The following is a 24,190-nucleotide window of genomic DNA, read 5'->3' as shown; positions in this document are numbered from 1 at the left end:
AATAATTGTATGTTGAGACGATGGAGTTATCGCTGATATAGTGTCTACATATGTATAAGACGTGCGTCTGTTTGTTCTGTTGAAGCATTTTATTGCTGTAGTACAAGAATTCTTGGAAGTTTCTGGTGGGAATTCTGCTCATTTCCTGTACAAACATCTAGTTGAGATTTACAACCCAGGGGAAGGCCTACTCTGGCCTTGCCATGGGAAGTCTTGAGGGTCTTGACATGGTGCGGGACATAAGCCCTGCCCTGGAGGCCACAGAGGACTTCATTAACTGCAAAGATGAGATTCCAAGCCAATACCAGAACCAGGATCACACTGGGGACCACCTGACTTCAATGCAGCCTGAGAATCTCCAAGATATATCCAATAAAGCTCCAGGTAAACTAGGCTCCACTGGTGTGTGGGGTGTGTTGGTCAGCGAGCAGTCTGAAGTGGGGCCCTTTGCTCTGGCCTGGGCTAACCACCAGCCACCCTCAGCTTTCAGCATCTTTGGCCTGGGCATTGGCTTAAGACATGGTAAAAGAAGTCGTGCATGCTCAACCAATGACCTGGTGGCCCATATTAAGGACTGTAGTATTAATACTTCCACATCCAACTCAGCCTACAAGAAGGGACACAACCGATCTAGATCGGATGTCAATTACCGGCCATCAGCTTACACTGACAATGGACTGCCAACTGTGGACTTCAGCCCACGAAAGAAGATGGCCCTCAACCAGCAGAGAGTGGGTAAGTTAAGATGAACAGTGTCTTATTTGTGTGTGTGTGTGTGTGTGTGTGTGTGTGTGTGTGTGTGTGTGTGTGTGTGTGCGTGTGTGATGTCATGTTGGATGGGCCTTTATAAGGAATTTCAGTTTGTCATCTTGACTGTTTGTCTGGCATAGGGCATCTGTATCTATCTTTATTTGATTAGCTAAAGGGAAAAATGACATAGTGTAGACCTATTTGGCTATTCAGACATAGAACTTTTTTTTGATTAAGCGGGATACTAACACTTTGCAAATTGTTTATATAGACATTTATATAAATAATGCAGTATCTACCAAGGTTTTAAAGAGTCAGATATCTTTGGAAAAGTTGTATAAATCTTTGTGTCTTACAAAAGCTTGTGAACACACAGATTGTATGTATTGAAACATCTAAATCTGTTAGTAATATCTAGTTGCTCTTTTGAGCTTCAACCTTTAGCTTCAAAGAGGTTTTCTGACTGCGAGACATCAAGAGAGATTCAAAATACACTCACAGCTAAGCTGCTTCTCACCCCTCCATTCCTGTCTATCAGCTATCTCAGGTTTTTACTGACATTTTTATTTGTCCCTGTCCTTGTGTGTGGTTATATTGTGTTTTAAGAAAACCACCATTGTGCCTGTACCTAAGAAAATACCTGTCAGTTGCCTTAATGTTTATCGACCTGTTGCTTTCAGCACTGTTATTAAGAAGTGTCTGGAAAGATTGGTAATATCGTATTAAAAAATGTAGCATTCTGCTACCCTTGACCCATTACAGTTTGCCTACTGTTCCAATAGAACTCTACAGGATGCAATCTCACTTGCTGTGCATTCTGCTTTAGTACACCTTGAAAAGAAAATTACCTATGTCAGAATGTTGTTTATTGATTACAGCTCTGTTTTTAATTCAATTGTACCATCCAAACTGGTGTCGAAACTCAAGAGAGCTTGATCTGGGCATCTCTAAGTATAGTTGAATCAGTTCATCTGGATACAAAGTTTATTGAGAGAAACGTTTCATCACTCATCTAAGTGACTGCATTAGTCTCAACCCACTGCAGGTATCCCAACCCTTCTAAACAATACAGTGACATAAACAACGGAAAACAATGATCGGTTTCATGATTAAATTGCTGTGAACATTAACTAGAGTTTCAATGGCCATGTGTATGATCCACAGAGGATTGGGGAATAGTTGCAATCACAGCATTGTAAGATGGCAACTCTTAAGCCCCCCTCAGTTCAGGGATGGTTCTTTGACTCCCCGCTCAAACCAGCGTTCCTTTCCATCAAGGTAGTGCAGATCCTCATCCTTGAAAGAGTGACCAAGGGCCTGTGGATGGGTGTAGACTGCGGAGTCCTGGTCTGACACGTTAGCTCTTTTTTTTTGGGATTCCCCCCCCCCCCCCCCTTTTCTCCCCAATGTACCCGGCCAATTACCTCACTCTTCCAAGCCGTCCCGGTCGCTGCTCCACTCCCTCTGCCGATCCGGGGAGGACTGCAGACTACCACATGTATCGGATGAGGCATGTGGTATGTGGCATGTGGAGTTGCCAGCTGCTTCTTTCACCTGACGGTGAGGAATTTCACCAGGGGGACGTAGCGCATGGGAGGATCGCGCTATCCCCTGAATTCCCCCCCCCCCCGCAAAGGCGTGAGGTGCTAGTGCAGCGGCCAGGACACATACCCATCTCCGTCTTCCCACCCACAGACACAGTCAATTGTGTCTGTAGGGACACCCGACCAAGCCGGAGGTAACACAGGGATTTGAACCAGTGATCCCCGTGTTGGTTGGCAACGGAATAGACTGCTACACTACTCGGACGCCTGCGTTAGGTCTTCTGTGTTGTGCCATCCTCTTGCCTTGCATCTTTTTGGTTTCTGTGATGTACAAGTAACGGCAGTCCTCCCGGCACTTAACAGCGTACACTATATTGCTGATCAGTACTTAAGGTTTGACTCTCATCATCCACTGGAGCACAAACTAGGAGTCATCAGGATGCTTTACCACTGAGCTAACAACATCCCCCGACACAGCGGCCGGGGAAGGGGAGAAATCCCACATTAAACAGGCCCTGGTTAAGTGTAGTTATCCTAACTGGGCGTTTGTCAAAGCCACAAAGACGCCCAAACAGTGCACCAGCCGATCGAAGAGAGGAGAAGGACAACAGCTGCCTAAGCGTAAACCAGTGGTGAATCCATATGTGGTGGGAAAGTCAGAACAGTTGAGACATGTATTTTCCAAACACCACATCTAATTGAAGTGGCAAAATTACCTGACACCATTCCCTCAGCTTACTACCTGCCATCTCAGGATGTGTCGTCTTTTCTTGCCTATGACAATTTTGCCCTATTTTTTTTATTATAAGTTTGTCATATATACTTGTCATATGCAATGGTTTTGTATATTCCTGTGCCAGCGTAAATTAAATGAACATAGCCAACATCAGATCACCAACCAATCAATATAAGACAGATTGTCAAATGCCAACAATTTTTGCCAAATGATTTTTTTTGTTGTTGTCATTGTGTCTGTGTATCAGAAGATCTCAGTGATATAGCTTGGAAAACCCGCAATTAGGTACCCTGCAATGTTATGGTGAAATGGCACACTACATTATTCTATTCTGTTTACTACTTAACTATATGTAAGGGGTAAAATTTTTGCAACAATTGTTTCTTAGAAATCTGAATGGTTGCAACTATATACATTTCCCCTGCTTTGTGCTTGCCCAGATATCCCATCATGCTCCAATGCAAGCAGTTTGTCACCTCACATGCACACTACATTATTCTATTCTGTTTACTACTTAACTATATGTAAGGGGTAAAATTTTTGCAACAATTGTTTCTTAGAAATCTGAATGGTTGCAACTATATAAATTTCCCCTGCTTCGTGCTTGCCCAGATATCCCATCATGCTCCAATGCAAGCAGTTTGTCACCTCACATTCATAATGAATTGACTGTCAACTGCAAAAGGTAGTTCCAAATTAGATAAGATTTTGCTCCTTTTTCAGAAAATATTTAGAATAAGGATAAAATAAATGAGGATACATGTCCCTTGACTTAGTTGTATCATGTATCCCTACTTAGATGTATAATGATTTTTAAAGGATTAAAATAATGTCCCTTTGGAATGTGTTTAAGTGAGAAGGTTAAGGAAAGCTTTTTCACTAAAGTTATCACTGAAGTTATCTGTGATTCTAAATAATGCTTGACAACATCTTAATGAGGTCTGTGTTCAATAACGTGAACCTAGCCTTTAACAAGCTGAAAATGGTCACACAGTGTTTTGAGTTTTGATTCGGATTTAGGCCGTTATCAGGCTTTGTTGAGCTGAGCACTTGCTAGTTTCACTGTGAGCTTCAATAGCTGGGTCAGCAAATGCGGGTTGTGCTCTCTATTGCTTCCTTTGTTGTGAAAATCAGATGGGGGTGGGTTCAGCTGTGGTACTTCCTGGTATTTAAACATACAGCTGCGCTTTAACGTCAGAGGAAGCGTCAAAGACCTGCGAGTCTACCTGTGTGAGTCCACCGAGCAAGGACACTGACTGGTAATTTCCTTTTCTACTATTTTCTCTTTGCCTGCCTCACCCACTATGTGCTACAAAGACAGTCCCGTCATTCACGGTTATAAAAAAAAAATTGCATCTGTCGCAGACTATGCAACCCTGAGAACCTCTATTCCCTCTGGAAATCCTCCTCTACTTCTGGTTTATGGAATTGCCAATCGGCTGTAAATAAAACATGATTTATCCAAGCACTTGCTAATCTGTCAGACCTTCAGGTACTAGCCCTGACCGAAACCTGGATACGTCCAGAAAACACTGCCACACTGGCCACACTCTCTGTTGACTCTGCTTTCTCACACATACCCCATTCTGTTGGGCATGGAGGCGGTGCAGGTGTCCTAATTTCCAAAGACTGGAAAATCACTACGCTGGGGTGTCCAGATAGCATGGCGGTCTATTCCTTTGCCTACCAACATGAGGATCGTCGGTTCGAATCCCCGTGTTACCTCCGGCTTGGTCGCGCGTCCCTACAAACACAATTGGCTGTGTCTGTGGGTGGTAAGCCAGATGTGGGTATGCGTCATGGTCACTGGACTAGCGCCTCCTCTGCACGGTCGGTGCGCCTTTTTGGGGGCAAGGGAGAACTGGAGGGAATATTGTGATCATCTCACACACTACATCCCCCTGGCGAAACTCCTCACTGTCAGGTGAAAAGATGCGTCTGGCGACACTACATGTATCAGAGGAGGCATGTGGTAGTCTGCAGCCCTCCTCGGATCGGCAGAGGGGGTGGAGCAGAGATTGAGACGGCTCGGAAAATAGGATAATTGGCGAAGTACAATTGGAGAGAAAAAAGGGGAAAACTCAAAAAAATCCCTAAGCTTTCTCCGCTAAGCAAGGAATCACGAACACTTACCAAGCTCTCCCAGCCAGACACCCTCAACACACCTCCCGCACTCCTCATGACGACATCAAAAACACCACAGACAACGCCAGGTGAGGCTGCCGCCAGAACGCCCTTGGTGTTATTGGAACTGCCAGTCTGCATGGGCTAGCAGTTAGCTTAGAGACTGGCTAGCGTGACCGGCTAGAGATCAGCCGGGAGAGCCCCCAACCAATCCAGCGCCAGCTGTCCCCGCCATCAAATGAAGACAAAACTTAGATGCAGACATGGACAAAGACACTGCATGGATGGTGCTGGGTGAGGCCGCCACAAATGTGAATTCGCACCACCATCTTCTGACTCCGGCACTGGGTGAGGCTGCTGCAAATGAGAATTCGTGCAGCCATCTTCCCACACTGGAAGCAGAACAAGCAACACTCCTCCTTTTAATACCATGAAATCATGGTTACTGCTCCTATTAAGCTCTATGTGGTTACCATATACCACCCACCAAGGTGTTAACTTTGTAGCTGAACTAGATATGTTACTCTCAGCCATTCCTGATGATGACACACCACTGATTGTCATGGGAGACATGAATATCCTTACTGACAAAACCCAAGCGACGGACTTCCTGTCTCTTCTGTCCTCCTTTGACCTCAGACAGGTCCCCACCCCTCCCACACACAAAGTGGGCAGTAATCTTGATCTGATTTTGACTCGGAACTGCTCCACAGCAAATCTGACTGTCACCCCCCTACATCTGTCAGACTGCTTCTTTATTCAAGTCACGATCTCCTTACGGGAAAATCCTCACATTCCTCCACAAATGGTCTCCTTCTGCTGAAACATCCGGTCCTTTACACTGACCCAGCTTTCCAATGAAGTCTTGGCTTCCATGCCTCCTCATAATGAATTCTCTTCACTCCCTGTCAACGAGGCTAATGACACACTCTGTTCCTCACTAGCCTCCTCTCTTAACAATCTCTGCCCTCTAGCATCCAAACCTGCTCGCAATGCCTCCCCCCAGTCCGTGGCTCATTGAGGTCATCAGAGAGCAAAGGCAGGTCTCAGAGCAACAGAGAGAAAAATGGCGTAAAACTAGAGAGTCCACTGACCTCAGTGACTATCAGCGTCTCCTAGCATCATTCTCCTCCAGCTCAAAAACAGCTAAGACCACTTACTATCAGAACAAGATTTGTGGTACTAATACTTGGAAACTTTTTTTTGTTGCTTTTTTACTCACTCCTCATTCTGCCTCCTCTTCCGACCTCCAGTCTGCTCACTCCTGACATGTTCATCTCGTACTTTACCGATAAGGTTTCTGCCATCAGTAACCAGTTCTCTGAGCCTGACCACCTGTCTGCTGCTCTTTTCTTATTCACCTCTTTCCATAGTTGTACCATCTCCATCATTATTTTCTTTGCTAGGTTAATTCTGATTTTTATGTCATCTGTACAATCACCGTCATTTTTCTTATCTGAACCCAAGTATTTGAAGCTCTCTATGTGTTCTACATCTTGTCCATCTATTGAGATTGCAATATCTGATTCACCCACTCTCGTGCACTTCGTCTTTTTCACATTCAAACTGAGCAACCCCTTTTTTCCCTGCCTCATTTATTCGACTCAACATTTCGTTTGGATCTTGCTGTCCATCATCTGCTAGTACCGTTTCATCTGCAAATCTAAGATTGCTTATCTTATAACTACCCATGCTCACTCCATATTCATCTATATCTGCTTCACGCATCACTTGTTCTGTGTATAGTGTGAATAAGCGTGGTGATACAATGCAACCTTGACGTACACCCTTCTCTATTGGAAAAGCTTCTGTGTTCTCACCATTCCATCTCACCACTGCTGTCTGGCCAATATATAGACCTTGAAGTAGTGCAACGAGGTGTCCAGGGAAACCCATTTCCAGCATGATGTTAAAGAGCTGCGTGTGGCTTACTGAATCAAATGCCTTTGAATACTAAATGAAAATCAGCATCGCCTTACTATCTGTGTTGTATACCTTTTCAATTAGTGTTTGCAGTGTTACCAGCATTTCTGCACACTCTCTTCCTTGTCTGTAACCTGCTTGCTCATCTGACATCTCTGATTCCATCTTGTTTATCATTCTGTCCAAGAAGATGGATAGCACGATTTCACTTGCGTGACTAATGAAGCTTATTGTGCGACAGTTTGCACAGTCTTTGCTGCATCCAGATTTGAAAATTGTGACAAATTTCTGTGTTCTCCAGTCTTTCAGCCATTCACACGAACTCCAGATTTTGCAAACCAGCTGGTGTAGTGCTACTATTGTTGCTTGACCACTGTTGTTCTGAAGCTCTGCTGGTATTCCATCAACGCCTGGTGCCTTGTTAGTTTTTAATTTAGTGATGGCTTTTTCTACGTCAGAAAGAAGTGGAACCGGCTCTGATTCATCAAAATGTATACATTTGAGAGGGGTCTCTCCATCAGGTTTTTGAAACAAATTAGTTCCATATTCTTTCCATCGGTTCAGTGTCTCACTGGGTTCAGTCAGCACCTTCTTTATCCTTTATGCATGCCAGATGAGGTTTGAAAACTTTTGTTTTCACTGCTTTGACTTTCTCAAGGAGTTCTTTTGCTTTTCCTTCTCTGTCAAATTCGGCTATCTTCAAACATTCTTCTTTTAGCCAGGTGTTTTTATCTTCTCTAACCTTCCTCTGTGTCTTTGCAGCCAGTGAATAATATAGTACTTTATTATTGCTCTGCCGTGCCAGACATTTTTCTTCAATGAGTTTTAAAGTCTCTTTGCTAATCCATGTTTTCCATTCTTTGTGTGGTCTTCTTCCCAAAGTTTTCCTTGCTGTTTCCTGCCATGCCTCTTTCAAGCTAGACCACAACTCTACAGGAGTTGCCTGTTCCCAGGTCTCTGACAATAAAGCTTCAAAACGGTTCTGCGTTTCAATCTTGAACTTTGCTTTGGTATCTTCAGATTTTAACTGATTTAAATCGTACCTGATAGGTGGCTTTTGGTTCTTTTTCTTGAGCAGTCTGAGTCGAAGTTTAGCCAGCAGTGGCACCAGAATGTGGTCTGTGTCACAATCAACTCCTGATCTAGACTTGGCGTTCAAAACAAATTACCTCCATTTTCTAGGAATAGCGATATAGTCTATCTGATTCCGGTATTCTCAATTAGGAGATACCCAAGTATAGCTTCTTCTTATTCAACCTTCAACTTCAGCCTGAAGAAGGAGGCCTTTCTGACTTGGTTGGCCCAGGGATCTCCTGAAGCAGCACACAGGTACCAGGAGGCCAGAAGGGCTGCTGCTTCGGCGGTCATGGAAGCAAAAACCCAGGTGTGGGGGGAGTTCGGTGAGGCTAAGGAGGAGGACTTCGGTTGGCCTCAAGGAAGTTCTGGGGAACCATCCGGCGACTTAGAAAGGGAAAGCAAGGCTTGATTCAGGCTGTGTTCAGCTGGGAAAAGAACAATTTGAGGAGCTCTTGAATACTGGAGGAGGTGGAATCTGAGGGGAAGCCCCACCCATATCCCTGGCAGAGGTCTCTGAGGTAGTTAAAAAGCTCCTCGGTGGCAAGGCACTGGGTGTGGATAAGATTCGCCCTGAGATGCTGAAGGCTCTGGACATTGTTGGGCTGTCTTGATTGACACGCCTCTTCAGTGTCGCGTGGAGGTCAGGGACAGTACCCGTGGAGTGGCAGACTGGGGTGGTGGTTCCCATATTCAAAAAGGGGGACCAGAGGGTGTGCTCCAATTATCGGGGCATCACACTGCTCATCCTCCCTGGGAAAGTCTACTCTAGGGTGCTCGAAAGGAGGCGCCGATCGATTGTCCAACCTCGGATCCAGGAGAAACAATGCGGATTCCGTCCTGGCCATGGAACAACGGACCAACTCCTTACCCTTAAGGAAGGGCCGAGGAGGGCATGGTGGTTTGACCAGCCAGTCTACATGTGTTTTGTGGATTTAGAGAAGGCTTACGACTGTGTACCCCAGGGCCCTCTGTGGGGAGTACTGCGGGAGTATGGGGTACCATGGCAGTTGCTACAAGCCATCCGGTCCTTGTATAACCAAAGTGAAAGCTGTGTCCGCATTCTTGGCACAAAATCAAACACGTTTTCGGTGGGTGTCGGACTCCGCAAAGGTTGTCCCTTATCTCCAATTCTGTTTGTGATATTCATGGACAGGATCTCAAGGCGCAGCCAAGGTGAGGAGTGCGTCCGTTTGGGGAACCTCAGAATTGCATCTCTGCGCTTCGCAAATGATGTGGTTTTGTTGGCTTCATCAGAACGCGACCTCCAGTGTGCACTGGGGCGGTTTGCAGCTGAGTGAAATGGCTGGGATGAGAGTCAGCACCTCCAAGTCTGAGGCCATGGTTCTCTACCAGAAAATGGTGGATTGCTCCCTCCAGGTTGGGGATGAGTTGTTGCCTTAAGTGAAGGAGTTCAAGTATCTCGGGGTCTTGTTCACGAGTGAGGGTAGGATGGAGCGGGAGATTGACAGGCGGATTGGTGCAGAATCAGCAGTAATGCGGACATTGTACCGGACCGTTGTGGTGAAGAAGGAGCTGAGCCGGAAGGCAAAGCTCTCAATTTACCAGTCAGTCTTTGTTCCAACCCTCACTTATGGTCATGAGCTTTGGGTAGTGACCGAAAGAGTGAGATCGCGGATACAAGCAGCTGAAAGGAGTTTCCTCCTTAGGGTGTCTAGGCTCAACCTTAGAGATAGGGTGAGGAGCTCGGACATCTGGAGGGACCTTGGAGTAGAGCTGCTGTGCTTTCGTGTCAAAAGGAGTCAGTTGAGGTGGTTTGGGCATCTGATTAGGATGCCTCCTGTGTGCCTTCCTTTGGAGGTTTACCGGGTACAGCGAACTGGGAGGAGACCCCAGGGTAAACCCAGAACTCGCTCGAGGGACTACATGTCCAATCTAGCCGGGGAACGCGTGGGGATCCCCCAGGAGGAGCTGGAGGGCGTTGCTGGGTAGTGGGACGTCTGGAGTGCCCTACTTAGCTCTCTGCCACCGCGACCCAACTCCAGAGAAGTGGCTGATGATGAATGAATGAATGAATCTTCTTCTTATGTGATGCTGAATCATTGTGTTAGTGAGAAGGAACTTGTTTGCTTCACAGAAATCTGCTAAATGTTCACCATTTCTATTGTGGTCTCCAAGTCTAAACGTTCCTCTACCATGTTCTGCTCCTTGCTTTTTTCCAACTTTGGCATTGAAGTCCCCCATTATCACAATAAGTCTGCTTTTTTTGATGGAGTCATACGCGGATTGCAATTGCTCATAAAAATCTTCAATTTCAGCGTCTGAATGTGTCGAGGTTGGTGCATGTATTTACACAATTGTTGTAATGAATGGTTTAGTGTTGATTCTGAATAGTACAATTTGATCTGAGACTGTGTTGTAACTTAGTGGACATTTTCTTGCTTCTCCCAGCAACATGATTGCAACACCATTTTGCCCTTTTGTTCCTCCGCTGTACACTGTAGTGCTTGAATCTGTATTGAAATGCCCATCACCAGTCCACCTTACCTCACTTCCTATTATTTCTAACTCCAACCTTTTCGACTCCCCTTCAAGTAGCAGCAACTTTCCCATGCTTTTCGTAGTCCTCACATTCCAGATTCCAATTTTAATTATTGTTCTTCATAAGCTGATACTCCTTCCTTCATCTCCCACTGTATCAGCCACTATGCTGCCATTTGGGTTTGGCATAGAAGCGTCATTACGCAAGTGACTACTATAGGGTTTATCAGCTTCAGCTCCAGTAGTTGATTTGACACTTTCAGGCCTGGGGGTCTCACCCGCTAGTGCCATAGTGGATACTTGTTTGGTTTTCATTTCATCTAACAATGTGAAAACGTGTCGCCACTCCCTTTCTGGGTCTGCAGTGGTCTTTACTAGACTGGTTATCCCTTGCTGTTGTCTTGAAAAAGATCTTCCACCAAGCGACGTGCAATTCAAGCCGTTGACCTTATTCAAGTTCGTCCGCCTTGAAGCTGCATCCACTGACCTTCTGCCATCAGCTTCACCGTTACCCTGGCAGGGGGAGCCAGTGGGGTACTGTCCTTGTTCAAGGGAGCCCCAGGGTGCAGTCTAATGTCATGCCCAGGACATATACACTACCTCACTTGGTAGAATTATACACTCCCATGGTTTCTCATAACATTGCTATGGTGATGATACCCCCCAGCTCTTCCCATCATTCCCGCCAGATGACCTCACAGTCTTGGCACAGATATCGTCATGCCTTGCTGGTATCTCTGCATGGATGAAACAACACTACCTTCAGCTTAACCTATCTAAGACTGAGCTCCTTATCATCCCAGCCAGTCCATCTTTACAACAGCAGATCAATATCCAGCTCCGTTCAACCCAACTCATACCCACAAAGTCTGACCAAAACCTGTGTGTCATGACTGATGACAACTAACCTTTGAGGTTTACGTGGACTTGATTGCTCGGTCATGTCGATTTGCCCTGTACAACATCAGGAAAATTAGACCCTACCTGTCTGAGCATGCAGCACAACTCCTGGTACAGGCTCTTGTTATATCACACATTGGCTACTGCAACTCCTTACTGGCAGGTTTCCCTACATGCACTTTCAAACCTTTGCAAATGATCCAGAACACAGCGGCACGTCTGGTCTTCAACCAACCCAAAATAGCCCATGTCACTCCGCTGTTCATATCCCTCTCACTGGCTCCCAGTTGCTGCCCGCCTCAAATTCAAAACCTTAATGCTCGCTTACAAAACAGCAACTAAAACGGCTCCCGCCTACCTGCACTCCCTCATTCAGGTCTACACTCAGTCCCACTCACTATGCTCTGCCAATGAAAGGTGCCTGGCACTTCCGCCACAGCGGGGCCCTAAGTCACTAGCTAGACTCTTCTGTAGTTACCCGGTGGTGGAACAAGTTACCAAACTCCATTTGATCCACTCAGTCCCTCTCCATTTTTAAGAAGACCCAGGTCTTTCACAGACACCTCCACACCTGATGGTATTTTAAAAAAATCGCTTCTATATATATCCTGTGCATTGCCTTTTTGCATTGCCTGTTGACACCTATGTCCTATCGGACTTGAACCTAGTTTTTTTGGCACTTGCTTTGCGTTGTCACCTCCTGACTAGATCCTTGCTTGTGTTGTATTAACTCTCAGATGTACGTCACTTTGGATAAAAGCGTCTGCTAAAATGAAATTGTAACATTGTAACAATGAGATTTGAGAGATGTAATAGAGAATAGTGTGCTTTCATTGCCCATAGACAAAGACAATCATGTGTGCAAACATTTGTTCACTGATGTTTTTAAACACATTGTGTTTAAGAACATAAATGGTTATTCAAATGAGGTTAGATCCTCAATGTAATGTGTGTGTGTGTGTGTGTGTGTGTGTATGTGTGTGTGTGTGTGTGTGTGTGTGTGTGTGCGCGCGCGCGTGTGTGTGGTGGGGCAAGATGTTACAGGGTTTACACATGCAGTGACTTACCTTTCTCCCCTTTCTTTCTTTGTGTTTTACCACTTTTCTTTTCTTGCTTAATGTCCTTTGTCTCTTTCCCAATACAGCTGATAAAGGCAGTTGCAGTGGCAATGTGGTCAAGCAAGGTGAGATGGAGCAGCGTGAGGGACCACGGCGACGCTGGGCACCCTGTCATGTTGAGCTGACTCCATACGAGCTCCGCCTTTATACATTGGACAACAGTGCCAACCTTCAGCTTGGCACTGCCTTCTCCCTATCACATTGTCAGAATGTCATCTCACCTGCACCTAATACCCAATCCAGCCAAGCCACACAGTCCCAGCCCACAGACCAACGAACGTTACAGGCCTTGTTTTTTAACAGTACCCGTGTACAATTGAGGGCTGCAAACCAGAGGGAAGCCATTGAATGGAAACAACTGATGTTGGAAAGAGTGCTAGCTGCCAGGCCTTCAGGGCAGCAGCAGCTGAATACACAGGTAACCAAGTTTCCTAAACCCATATCCTCCTCTTCATCCCCCTCTACTTCCGGGCTTGGGACCAGACTGGACAATGACAGTGACACTCCTATGACGGCAGATGTAGTAACCTCTTTCTTTTTACCCCCTAATGTCTTGGCCAGGCCCACAACCCTGCCCTTGTTTACCAAGCATGACCAAAATGTTTTAAAAGCTGGCTTGCTCCAAAAGCTGATGGACCAGAATAACTGGCAGGCTTTTACCTTTGTACTGACCCAATCTGCCCTCCAGGCTTTTCCTACTGAGGGCCGTGGGTCTGTCGCCGAACCTGTTCTCCAGTACACCCTTATTTCTTGTTTAACAGTCCAGCAGGACCATGACCCTGAGAACAAAGAACTACAGACCCATGGGTCTGCTGATATTGGGGACAGCTTCCAGGCTGTTTTCCCCAAAGAGGTACTTCAGTTGCGGGCGGAAAGTAAACTCAAGGCCAAGGACTGGGTGGATGCCCTAAAGAAGGCAATAGAGGCCCTGAAGCCGACCCAGGAAGAGGTAGCAGAATATGAGAAGAGACCTCTAGGCACCCAGGAAATGCTGCTGAGATTGAGGCAGTCCAGGGAGAGAGGAGAGAAGGAGGCCCAGAAAGCTAAGCGCCAGTCAGTCACCACCAGTTTCCTTAGTATCCTCACTTGTTTTGCTGTGGAAAAGGGGCTCACAGCCCAGAGCTTCAGGTGTGCAGGTGAGTATCCAGCACAGACACTAAACACTTCAGTCTCTGAATCATACACTGCTTGTGTCAACCCACCTGTCCTTTCTTAATGGTTTGGGAAACTGGATTCAAATACTGGTTTTACTCCCTGGAAGAAACAATTGAGTGTTGTTGCTTCTACTACTTTTGGCTGCTGCCGTTAGGGGTCGCCACAGCGGATCATCTGTTTGCATGTCTTCCTGTCCTCTGCATTAATATTAATATTAATATTAATTTAATTTATAATTATTAATATTACTATTACTTGCTTATTGTAACACAATTAATGGTTAATTGTGTTACAAAGTGTTTTACAAATTCTGTTTGGGGGGGGTCACAATTTCTGACATAAAAAAAAATCAATTATCATGCTCATGGTGATGAAAAGCTATGCAGAGGAAACTTCACCACATTTTAATGAAATCAGTTCAGTGGAAAAATGTGATATGGTGCAGCTTTGGGTGCAGCCCCAGCCCTACCTGGAGCTTCACCCGAAGAGGAAGCACCGAGGGCAGACGGTGCGCCCTCGACAGCAGGGCAAGCTATGCTAACTGCTAGCCCATGCAGACCAGCAGTTCCGACAGTCATCCTGGCTGGCGTTCGCTCTCTTGACAGTGATTTTTTTTTTTGGGATTGTGTTGCACCGAGTGGACTGCGTTGTTAACTGTTTGTGTGTTGTTGTTGTTTTTTTTGCTTTGTTCTCTGTTTTTGTATGTTTTTGGTGGTGTCGTTTTTGGACGTTGTGGATGTGTGTTTTTATCATTTGTATCGCACTGCTGTGGGCTGGGTGAAACGAAATTTCGTTTCTTTTGTGTACGCAAGTACATGAAAGAAATGACAATACATTGTTCCTGATTCCTGATACGTAAATGACGTTACTTTTGATTGGTGACGTACAGAAAACATTGAAAAGTGAAAACTTCATTACATTGTTTTCTCATTGCTTGATGTCTTCACTGGAAAACAATGTGTGGGTATTTGCTTTCAAAGAATAAAATGCAGCATTCCTGTCAGAATTATTTGCAGCTTGCCTTGATATGCACTCTACTCAAATAAATTACTTTTCACTATGTGCAGCAAAACTAAATGCTAAGCACATCCTTGTATTTTTCTACCAAAGACACCAAAGTCCTCGATACATTTCAGTCAGAACAATGCAGAAATTGTGCCTAAATAAAATAAAATAACTGTCCAAAAACAGTCCTGTACTAAGTTGGAGGCATGGGTGAGAAACTAGGCCTACTACTCTGAGGTCGTCGTTTGGGCTAGCAAACTGAATTTGGTAATAGATAAAGGCTTTCAAAATGTGTTTTTTCAGTGCACTGAAAAGTGCTTTGAGAGAACGCATTCCATTCTGTAATAGCAAATTCCCATGCATTGTTTTTCCAGTAAAGAATGTAGCAAAACAATGTAATGAAGTAATGATGTTTTACTCTCCATTCCTTATGTCACTAATGACAAGCAATGTCACAAGTGCATTGTATATCATGTTGTTCCACTGAAATTATAATATTGAATTTTGGTCGGGGGGGGGGGTGATATATACATAACATAATACCTTTGGAGAGTTAGAATAAGAGATTTACATTATCAGATTTACACATTGACCACGACATCACAAAGAGCATGGTGACTGTTGTGTTCTTCCTAGTCTCACAGGGCTAGACGTATATTGTTTGGCTGGAGTTAAGCGAATTTGCAGTAAATGTGGGTGGGAGCAATCAGATGGTTAGCTGAGTTTGAAATTTCTAAATCAATCCAATGTCTCATGAAGGCAGAGCTCAAAGTGGAGCTGGTGATTCAAACAGGAAAGCGCAATGGTGCTCTTGTCAAGATTGTCTGACTGACAACAAACCTGTGGTTACTATGTGTGTAAGCTAGCATGGCTGAAAAGTCACCAAAAAAAGACACATTACATGTTTTAAAAGTAAACATTACCTTTTAAAAGATCAAAAACATGCAGTTAAACAGGACTACAATTTAGCCTTAGAGGACATCACTGGAATTGTGGTCTAAGTAAATGATGGATTATCGGTGGCTGTACATGGCCTCTGTCATTCACTTACTATACAGCTGGAGTAAATATGATGTGGGGAAAAATTGGCCCCTATATTCACAAAAAGGCAAACTTTTGGATTTGCATTCGAGCTAAACAATGTGCCAGAATTTGTTTTACTTGTGATGTCAATTATGCTCCAGACTATTAAAAGTGCATTGACTGGAGGATGTTGGGGGTGCGTTTAAGAAGTGGGCATAACCTTGTCAGCGACAAATTTTGCCACCATCCACTACCAAAATTTCAACAAGTTTTCTCCAGGCGTGTTCTCTTGGCCAGAAGGGATGAAGTCACGTCTGGCCCTGCAAGACTATATTCTTCCTTGTCCAGCGAGGTTAGTAGTCAAGTCAATTTTATTTGTATTGCCCAATATCACAAATTACAAATTTGCCCCAGGGGGCTTTACAGTAGCACAGCATCCTGTCCTTGGATCCTCACATCAGATAAGGAACAGCTCCCTAAAAAAAAAAAACCCTTTAACAGGGAGAAAAAAAAGGAAGAAACCTCAGGGAGAGCAATGGAGGAGGGCTAACTCTCCGCAGATGGACAGATGTGCAAAGGATGTGTGTATGGAATAAAACAATTTACAGAATAAAACATTCAAAGAGGATAACAGAATTATAATGGAATCGGCCCTTGCTGCCGATCGACCCGGTCACGGCCGTTTTCTGTCCTGGCCCCACAGTGGTGGAATGAACTCCCCACTGATGTCAGGACAGCAGAGTCGCTGCCCATCTGTCGGCGCAGGTTGAAAACTCACCTCTTTAAGAACTACTACCCTGTTACTTGTTCTTAGCACTTATTGTATTCACTCATTTAAAAAAAAAACTCTTTCTTGCACTTTTACTTTAGCACTGGTTTTGCTCTTAGATGCTTGTTTAGATGCACTTATGACCTCTGATGACAAGTAGTTCTCCTGATTTCCTAAGTTAAATGCACTTATTGTAAGTCACTTTGGATAAAAGCGTCAGCTAAATGACTGTAATGTAATGTAATGACTGTCCATGCTGCCGTGTCATACTGTAATAGAAGATGTTATGATGGACTTGATAATGGCTGAGTAAAACAGAATGAGCAGTTTATGTTTGATCTGGTATTTTTTAAGCTGCCTAAGGAAGTAAAGTCGTTGAGCTTTTGCAGTGATGTGTTCAGTGTTAATTTTCCACTTCAGGTTATTGCTGACGTATGTTCAAAGGAATTTAAAAGAGTCGGTGTTGGTGATAGGGTCTCCGTTCATTTGTATGGGTATTTTGGGATTCTGAATGCATCGCAAGTCAATAATGAGTTCTTGGCTTTTGGCTGTATTAAGCAGAATATTGTTGTTTGCACACCAAGTGACAGCTTGGTCTACTTCAGTGCGGTACTGGGTTTCATCATTGTTGGAGATGAGGCCTACAATGGTTGTGTCGTCTGCGTATTTTATTATTTTCACAGAACTATCCGTAGATGTTTACTGAGGGTAAAAGGGTGTGAGGTTAGGTTATTAACCTTCACCTTCTGTGGCCTGTTCCACAGGAAGCTCTGAATCCAGTGGCATATGGCTAGATCAATGTTCATATCCAAGAGTATGGTAAAGAGTTTGAGTGGGTTGATGGAGTTGAAGGCGGAACTAAAGTCTATGAATAGTATGCGTGCATAGGGGATTCCAGGTGTTGCAGAGCATGGTGCAGGGCTATGCTGACTGCATCCTGAACAGATCGGTTGGCTTGATATTGATATGGGTCCATCATTGGGGAGGTGCAAGATTTAAAGTGTGACAGAATAAGGCACTCAAATGCTTTCATGGCCACAGATGTTAGGGCAACTGGTCTGAAGTCATTGAGGCATGTGATCTTTGAGGACTTTGGCACAGGAATGATGGTAGAGACTTTAAAGCACTGTGGGACTGTACATTGGCTTAGAGAGGTGTTAAATATGGTGTAAAAAATTGGGACTAATTGTGCTGCACAGTGGCTCAACAAAGCAGGACTGATGCCGTCTGGCCCTGCTGCTCTCCTAATGTTCAGCTTCTTGGATGTTGCTCTCACCTCATCCTCCTGGATAGAAGGGTGGCATTGGAGTAAGAGTAGGGGGAATGGCTAGTGGAATAGTTTTTTTCAAACCTTGCATAAAACTTATTTAATTCATCTGGGCGGTTATGGTCATTATCTGGAGGGGGGCAGGGGCTTTTTTTGTAATGTGTAATTTCCTTAGGATTTTTCCATATTGATCTGGAGTTACCGGAAGAGAATTGTTGTTCGAGTTTTGTTGCGTAGACTTTGCTTTTCTTATACTGCAGCACGCAGCTTATACCTGGCTGCTCGTGGCTGTTTCCTTTTTTGTACGCCCAGTTCTTTTCTTTGTGCAGGAGGACGGCCAGTTCTTTGCTTTGTGCAGGATTTGGTAGGGACGCACATTTCCTCGCAGGACTTGATGTATGACGTCACTGTGTCAGTGAGTTCATCGAGGGAGTCGCAAGCTGCACTAAATATTCCAATTTGTGCATTCAAAGCACCCTCGAAACGTTTCAATGGCATCCATGGACCAGGGCCTGACAGATTTGGATGTTTTCTTGACGGATTTAAGCTTTTATCTGTATTTTGGGACGAGGAGTAACAGCGTGGTCGGACTTCCCCAGCGGAGCCCTTGGGAATGCACGGTAAGCATTCGAAATTGATATGTAGCAGTGATCCAATGTTTTGTTTTCTCTGCTATGGCAAGTGACTTGTTGCTCATAGTTAGTGTCATGTGCATAAACGACAGGCAAGGGAGTCGCGATTAATAACATGCTTTATTCAGCCATCTGCTTCCAGTCCCCGACCCGGATGATCCCCAGAATGCCCCGGTACAGAACCGCGCTAAAACATATAGTTGCGTGCCCCTCCTCTTACGTACACAGCATGCTGGGCACTGTAGTTCTCATCACATCTCCCTCCTTTTAAAGAACATGTATGTTCCAATGGAAACAATAACATTGCTAGATTATAAAACATAGCAACAGCAATACCATATTAGCAATTTGCTAATTAACAGCATAACCAGCTAACAATGAAGACATGCACTTCAAAATTCAAAAATTAACCTGAAGGGTGGGGTAGACTGCCCAGCCCTTCGACTGAGTGTGGGGATTATTCTGCCCCATTGCTCACTCAGTATCTGAACATCATACCGCTTTGGGGGTTTTACAACTCTGCCACTGGAGGTGATGGTGAACCCAGAGGGCTTTGCTGGCAGGTCCGGCTCCGTGGGAGTGCCCGATGAGGTGGCGACCGGTGGGCTGAGTTCCTGCTGCAAGTCATTGCTGTCTTTGGCTGGTTGGGTTGCAACAGTTGCAGGGGCAGGCACGTATTGCAGGTGCCTGCGGTTCCGTCTGAAGACAGCCCCGTCTTCCGTACACACCGTGTAGGAGCGTGGTTCCCCTGAGGGATTCACCACGACTGCGGGCATGTTCCACCCCTTTTGCCCGTCTAGTTTGACTCGTACCCTCTCACCTGAGTGCAGTTCGGTTAGGGCACGTGCAGAGTGTCTTCTGTCGAAGAAAAACTTATAAGCCTCTTTTGCCCTTCTGTCATTCTTCTCCACCTCCTTGTGGTCGAAGAGCTGTGGCTGGAGTTTCCTCTCCAGCACAGGCATGTTGGTCCGGATCTGGCGGCCGGTCATGAGCTGCGCGGGGCTCGCACCTGTGGCAGCAATTGGTGTGGCGCGGTAGCACATCAGCACTAGGTGAGGGTCAGGCTGCCGCAAAATTCTTTTGGCCATCCCGACGGCCCTTTCGGCAGCTCCATTTGCCTGGGGAAAGTGGGGGCTGCAGGTTGTGTGGCGGAAATCATAGTTCCTACAAAACTGCCTAAATTCGGCTGACGTAAACTGTGTGGCAGTGTCACTAATGAGTTCCCCAGGGACGCCCCATCGTGCGAACATACCTTTCAGCTGCTCAATCCCCTGTAGACTGGAGGTGGTCCGTAGCTGGGCGATCTCAATGTCCCTGGAATAATAATCAACCACCACCAGGTAGTTTTTTCCATCTTGCTCGCAAAGGTCTGCCCCAATCTTGTGCCATGGGCTGGGCAGCAGTGGTGTTGTACGTAGGGGCTCTTTGTACTGTGAGGGCTTATTGATTTGGCAGAATGTGCACTGTGTAACTTTCCGGTAAATGTCCGATCTGATGCTGGGCCACCAGACAGACATCCTGGCTCTTTCACGACACTTTGTAAGGCCTTGGGGCCCTTCGTGAATCCTGTGTAGGATGTCTTCCTGATACACGGGGGGAATTACAATCCTGTCTTGGTACAGGAGCAGCCCGTCTGCCTCGGACAGCGATGCACTCGCAGCGTGGTAGCCATGCAGATAAAAGGGCACGTGCCTCGGCCATCCCTCTCTGGTGTACCCGATCACCCTGTGCATTGCGTCGGCCTGAAGCGTGGCCTGCTTTAACATGTCCAGCTTCGTGCTCGACACCGGTTTGGTCTCGATCACAGCTTCGACTTGCGCACGCATATCCCCGTCTGTGTCTGCCCCGCGGCCGTCCTGGAGTGGGTTCCTGGAAAGGGCGTGAGCCACCACCAGCTGTGAACCCGGAACATACACTGCTCTGGGGTTAAAACGCATTAGACGAATTAGAAGCCGCTGGCATTTCGGCGGCACTTTGTCCAGATCATATGCATTAATGAGGGGGGCCGGGGGCTTGTGGTCTGTCTGTAAGCTAAACTCAGCTAAGCCTAACAGATAACGGGAAAACCGCTCACAGGCCCACACCCCTGCAAGGCATTCCCTCTCTAACTGAGAGTATCTCTTCTCTGCATCTGTGAGAGTTCTGGAGCAGAAGGCAACAGGCTGAACTTTGTCCCCCTGAACCTGCAACAGTGCTGCCCCCAGCCCGTAACTACTAGCATCCACGCTCACAATGGTGGGCCTTGCTACATCATAGTATGCCAGGGCAGGAGTGGAAGACAACATTGCTTTTACCTTGGTGAAGGCTTGCTGTTGGGGCTCCCCCCACTGCCATTCTGCGTCTTTCTTTAGCAGCTCACTCAACGGGTGTAGCACTGATGACAGTTCGGGTAGAAACCTCCCCAGACAATTTACCATACCCAGCCACTGTCTCACCTGGGGGACATTCTCGGGGCTCTGCATGTCTGAGATGGCCTTCACCTTGCCTGGATCAGGTTTGATGCCGTCTTTGCTGATGATGTGCCCGAAATATTGCAACTCACTCCTGCTGAAGCGGCATTTCTCCCGGTTGAGCTTCAGCCCCGATGTTTTGATTGTCTGCAGTACCGCCTCCAAGTTTCTATCGTGCTCGTCCTGGTCCTTGCCGTACACGAGTATGTCATCCATGACGACGACTGTGCCCTTGTGGTCTCTCAGCAGAATGCACATTTCCCTCGGGAAGATCTCCGGTGCCGATGTGATGCCGAACGGGAGCCGCTGGAAACAGAACCGGCCTCTGGGAGTAATGAAAGTGGTTAGTTTTACACATCTGGGATCTAGCGGAATTTGCCAGAAGCCAGACGATGCGTCTAACGTTGTAAAAACCCCTGCCCCTGCTAACTTGGGCATAATGTCCTCCAGCGTGGGAAGCATAAACCGCTTGCGCTTAACAGCCTGGTTTAACCGCTTTAGGTCCACACAGATCCGTATCTTGCCGCTCTTTTTGACTACAGGCACCATGGGTGCGCACCACTCTGTGGGCTCGGTCACTTCTGTGATGATCCCCAAGGACTGCATGCGTTGCAGCTCGTCGTCCACCTTTGGCATGAGAGGGAAAGGGACCCTGCGTGGCGTGCTGAGGGCATAAGGCTGTATATTGGGCTTAAGCTCAATCATGACAGGTTCACAATTAAACAATCCAATGTCCCCGAAAACATCTTCGCTAACCTGATCTGTTCTAAAAACTAGGCCCATTTCACATGCAGCTCTGCAACTCAATAGATTGTTGGCATTTGGCCCTTTTATCACAAAAATCCCAATTTTGTGCATCTTCCCCCTCTCTCCGTGCACGCCACAAATTTCCCCGCACACTGCAGTGCTCCCCCTGGGCTTCTCAGGTCGATTGATGTTTTAACCAGCTGTGGCCGTTCAGGCAGTGACCTATATGCAGTCTGTGACATGGTAGTGATGTCCGCCCCCGTATCAATTTTAAAATTAACCAACTTGCCGCAGATCGGTAACTCCACTTGCCACTTTTTCTCAAAATCCATCCCCTCTATGCAACCGAGGAAGTAGGGGCGGCTTTCACTTTCCGCTTCGCCCTCATACGCATCATCCTGGTAAACGACCTCCCTCACGTCTCTGGTTTTGCATACGGCAGCAAAATGTCCCAGCTTGTCGCATTTCCTGCAACGCCTGTTGCGTGCAGGGCATTCCTGCTGCTGCCCGTGCACGCGATTACATCGGGGGCAGGCTGTTTTGGGCCGCTGTGCGTTTCCGTTGCCCTTATTGTAGTGGTTGCTAGCGTTACTGCGGTCGCGGTTGGTATTGGCGCCCTGTGCTTTGCTAACTGCATTCAGTTCAGCTGTAATTCCTTCCGCATTTTGCTGTTTAACCAGTTCGAACTGACGGGCCATTTGCACCGCTTTTCCTAGCGTGAGCTCATCTTCCATCTGCAACTTCTGTGACACGTCTCGGTCAGCAACTCCGATCGCAACTCTATCACGAATATGCACTTCCTTTAATGCCCCGAACTCGCAGTGTTCTGCCAACTCATATAAACAAAGGCCTCGACAGAGGCCTTTGTTTATATGAAAACATGCACGTTCGTGGATTACATTTCTCTGTGGTACGAAATGCTCGTAAAGTTTACTGACCAGTGACCACCCTGTCATAATCGTTAGCGTGAGAAGCCTCTTCGAACGTAAATGAATTAAAAATAGCTTCTGCATCTTTCCCCATTGCGTATATCAAGGAATTGACTTGGATCTCACCGTCCTCCGCATTTAGCTTGGTTGCTAGTCGAAACCGGGAAAACCTCTGAATCCAAATCGGCCATGCCGCCGGTTGTGTGAAATCAAATGCCTCGGGGGGATTCAATTTTGCCATTCCTCGTCTCTCCGGACCTACTCCGTTCCCGATTATTGAGGTAAGTGGATTCGAAGATCTTCTGACACCATGTCATGTGCATAAACGACAGGCAAGGGAGGCGCGATTAATAACGTGCTTTATTCAGCCATCTGCTTCCAGTCCCCGACCCGGACGATCCCCAGAATGCCCCAGTACAGAACCGAGCTAAAACATATAGTTGCGTGCCCCTCCTCTTACGTACACAGCATGCTGGGCACTGTAGTTCTCATCACAGTTAGGTAGTTCGAGGGAAAAATTCGTATGGTTGAAATCACCTAACACGATGACAGACGTGTCAGGGTTGGCGTTTTCATCATAGGAAATGTGTTGCAAGAGTTCGCTTATGGCTGTTTTAGCATTAGCTTGTGGTGGAATGTAAACAGCAACTAATACAATTAAGCGAATTCTCTCGGAAAGTAATGTAACCGAGCTATTTTCTCGCCCGGTGCGGGATTCGACACGAGGTGTACTGCGCCACAAGACGACATCACTAACCGCTCGACTAAAGGGTCAGACCCTCTAGTGGATCGGCCAGTGGGTCTTATTAGTAGTTTACAGTCGTCACCCTCTCCCGGAAGCGCGCCCTCGCGCTTTGTTATTCCCGCGCTCCGAAGAGACTTCTGAGGATCTGCACGCTTCCGGATCCCACCGCTGCCACCAATGTAACCGAGCTATTTTCTCGCCCGGTGCGGGATTCGGCATGGGTTGTGCTGCACCACAAGGCGACATCACTAACCGCTCGACTAAAGGGTCAGACCCTCTAGCCGATCGGCCAGTGGGTCTTATTAGTAGTTTACAGTAATATGATCTGCATTTCAAACTGATGAATTCAAGATCATAAGAGCAGTAGCGACGAAGGATTGTTTAGTTGTTACACCAGCGTTGATTGACCATGATACAAATATCTCCGCCTTTTGACTTGCGAGATAGTTTGACTGACCGCCGATGGGGGGGAGGGAGGTTACCGCTTGATCAGGGACCGATTGATCCAGCCATGTCTCGGTGAAGCAGAAGGCTGAACAGTCTCTGCAGTCTCTGTCGGTTTGTGTTAATGACAAAAGTTCATCCATTTTATTTTTGAGGGATCACACATTGGATAAGATCAGTGGGGGCTGATAGGGCCGTCTCCTGAACCTCGGGAGCACCTCTGTTCTCAGTCTCTCTGTGCTAGGTGTATTTCCCCAGGGTGGCGATCCAGAGTTGTTTACAACCATTATATCCTCTGGAATGTTTGGCAGATAGTCCTAAATTGCCAAATGTAGCCCTCCTGGTGTACAGCA

General features: G+C 46.3%; 1 protein-coding gene across 1 annotated transcript in view; it reads left to right on the top strand.

Moving 5' to 3' along the window:
* Positions 1-203: 203 nt before the first annotated feature.
* Positions 204-24,190, top strand: part of plekhm3 (pleckstrin homology domain containing, family M, member 3) — a 135,872-nt gene continuing 111,885 nt past the window's right edge. The window contains exons 1-2 of the mRNA XM_056289979.1: positions 204-735; positions 12,698-13,807. Coding sequence (XP_056145954.1) covers positions 204-735; positions 12,698-13,807 — 1,642 coding nt within the window. The remainder of the gene's footprint in view (positions 736-12,697; positions 13,808-24,190) is intronic.

Source organism: Lampris incognitus, chromosome 11 (genome assembly GCF_029633865.1).
Source record: "Lampris incognitus isolate fLamInc1 chromosome 11, fLamInc1.hap2, whole genome shotgun sequence".
NCBI classification, from domain to species: Eukaryota; Metazoa; Chordata; class Actinopteri; order Lampriformes; family Lampridae; genus Lampris; species Lampris incognitus.
This window is presented reverse-complemented; position numbering and strand designations above follow the sequence as displayed.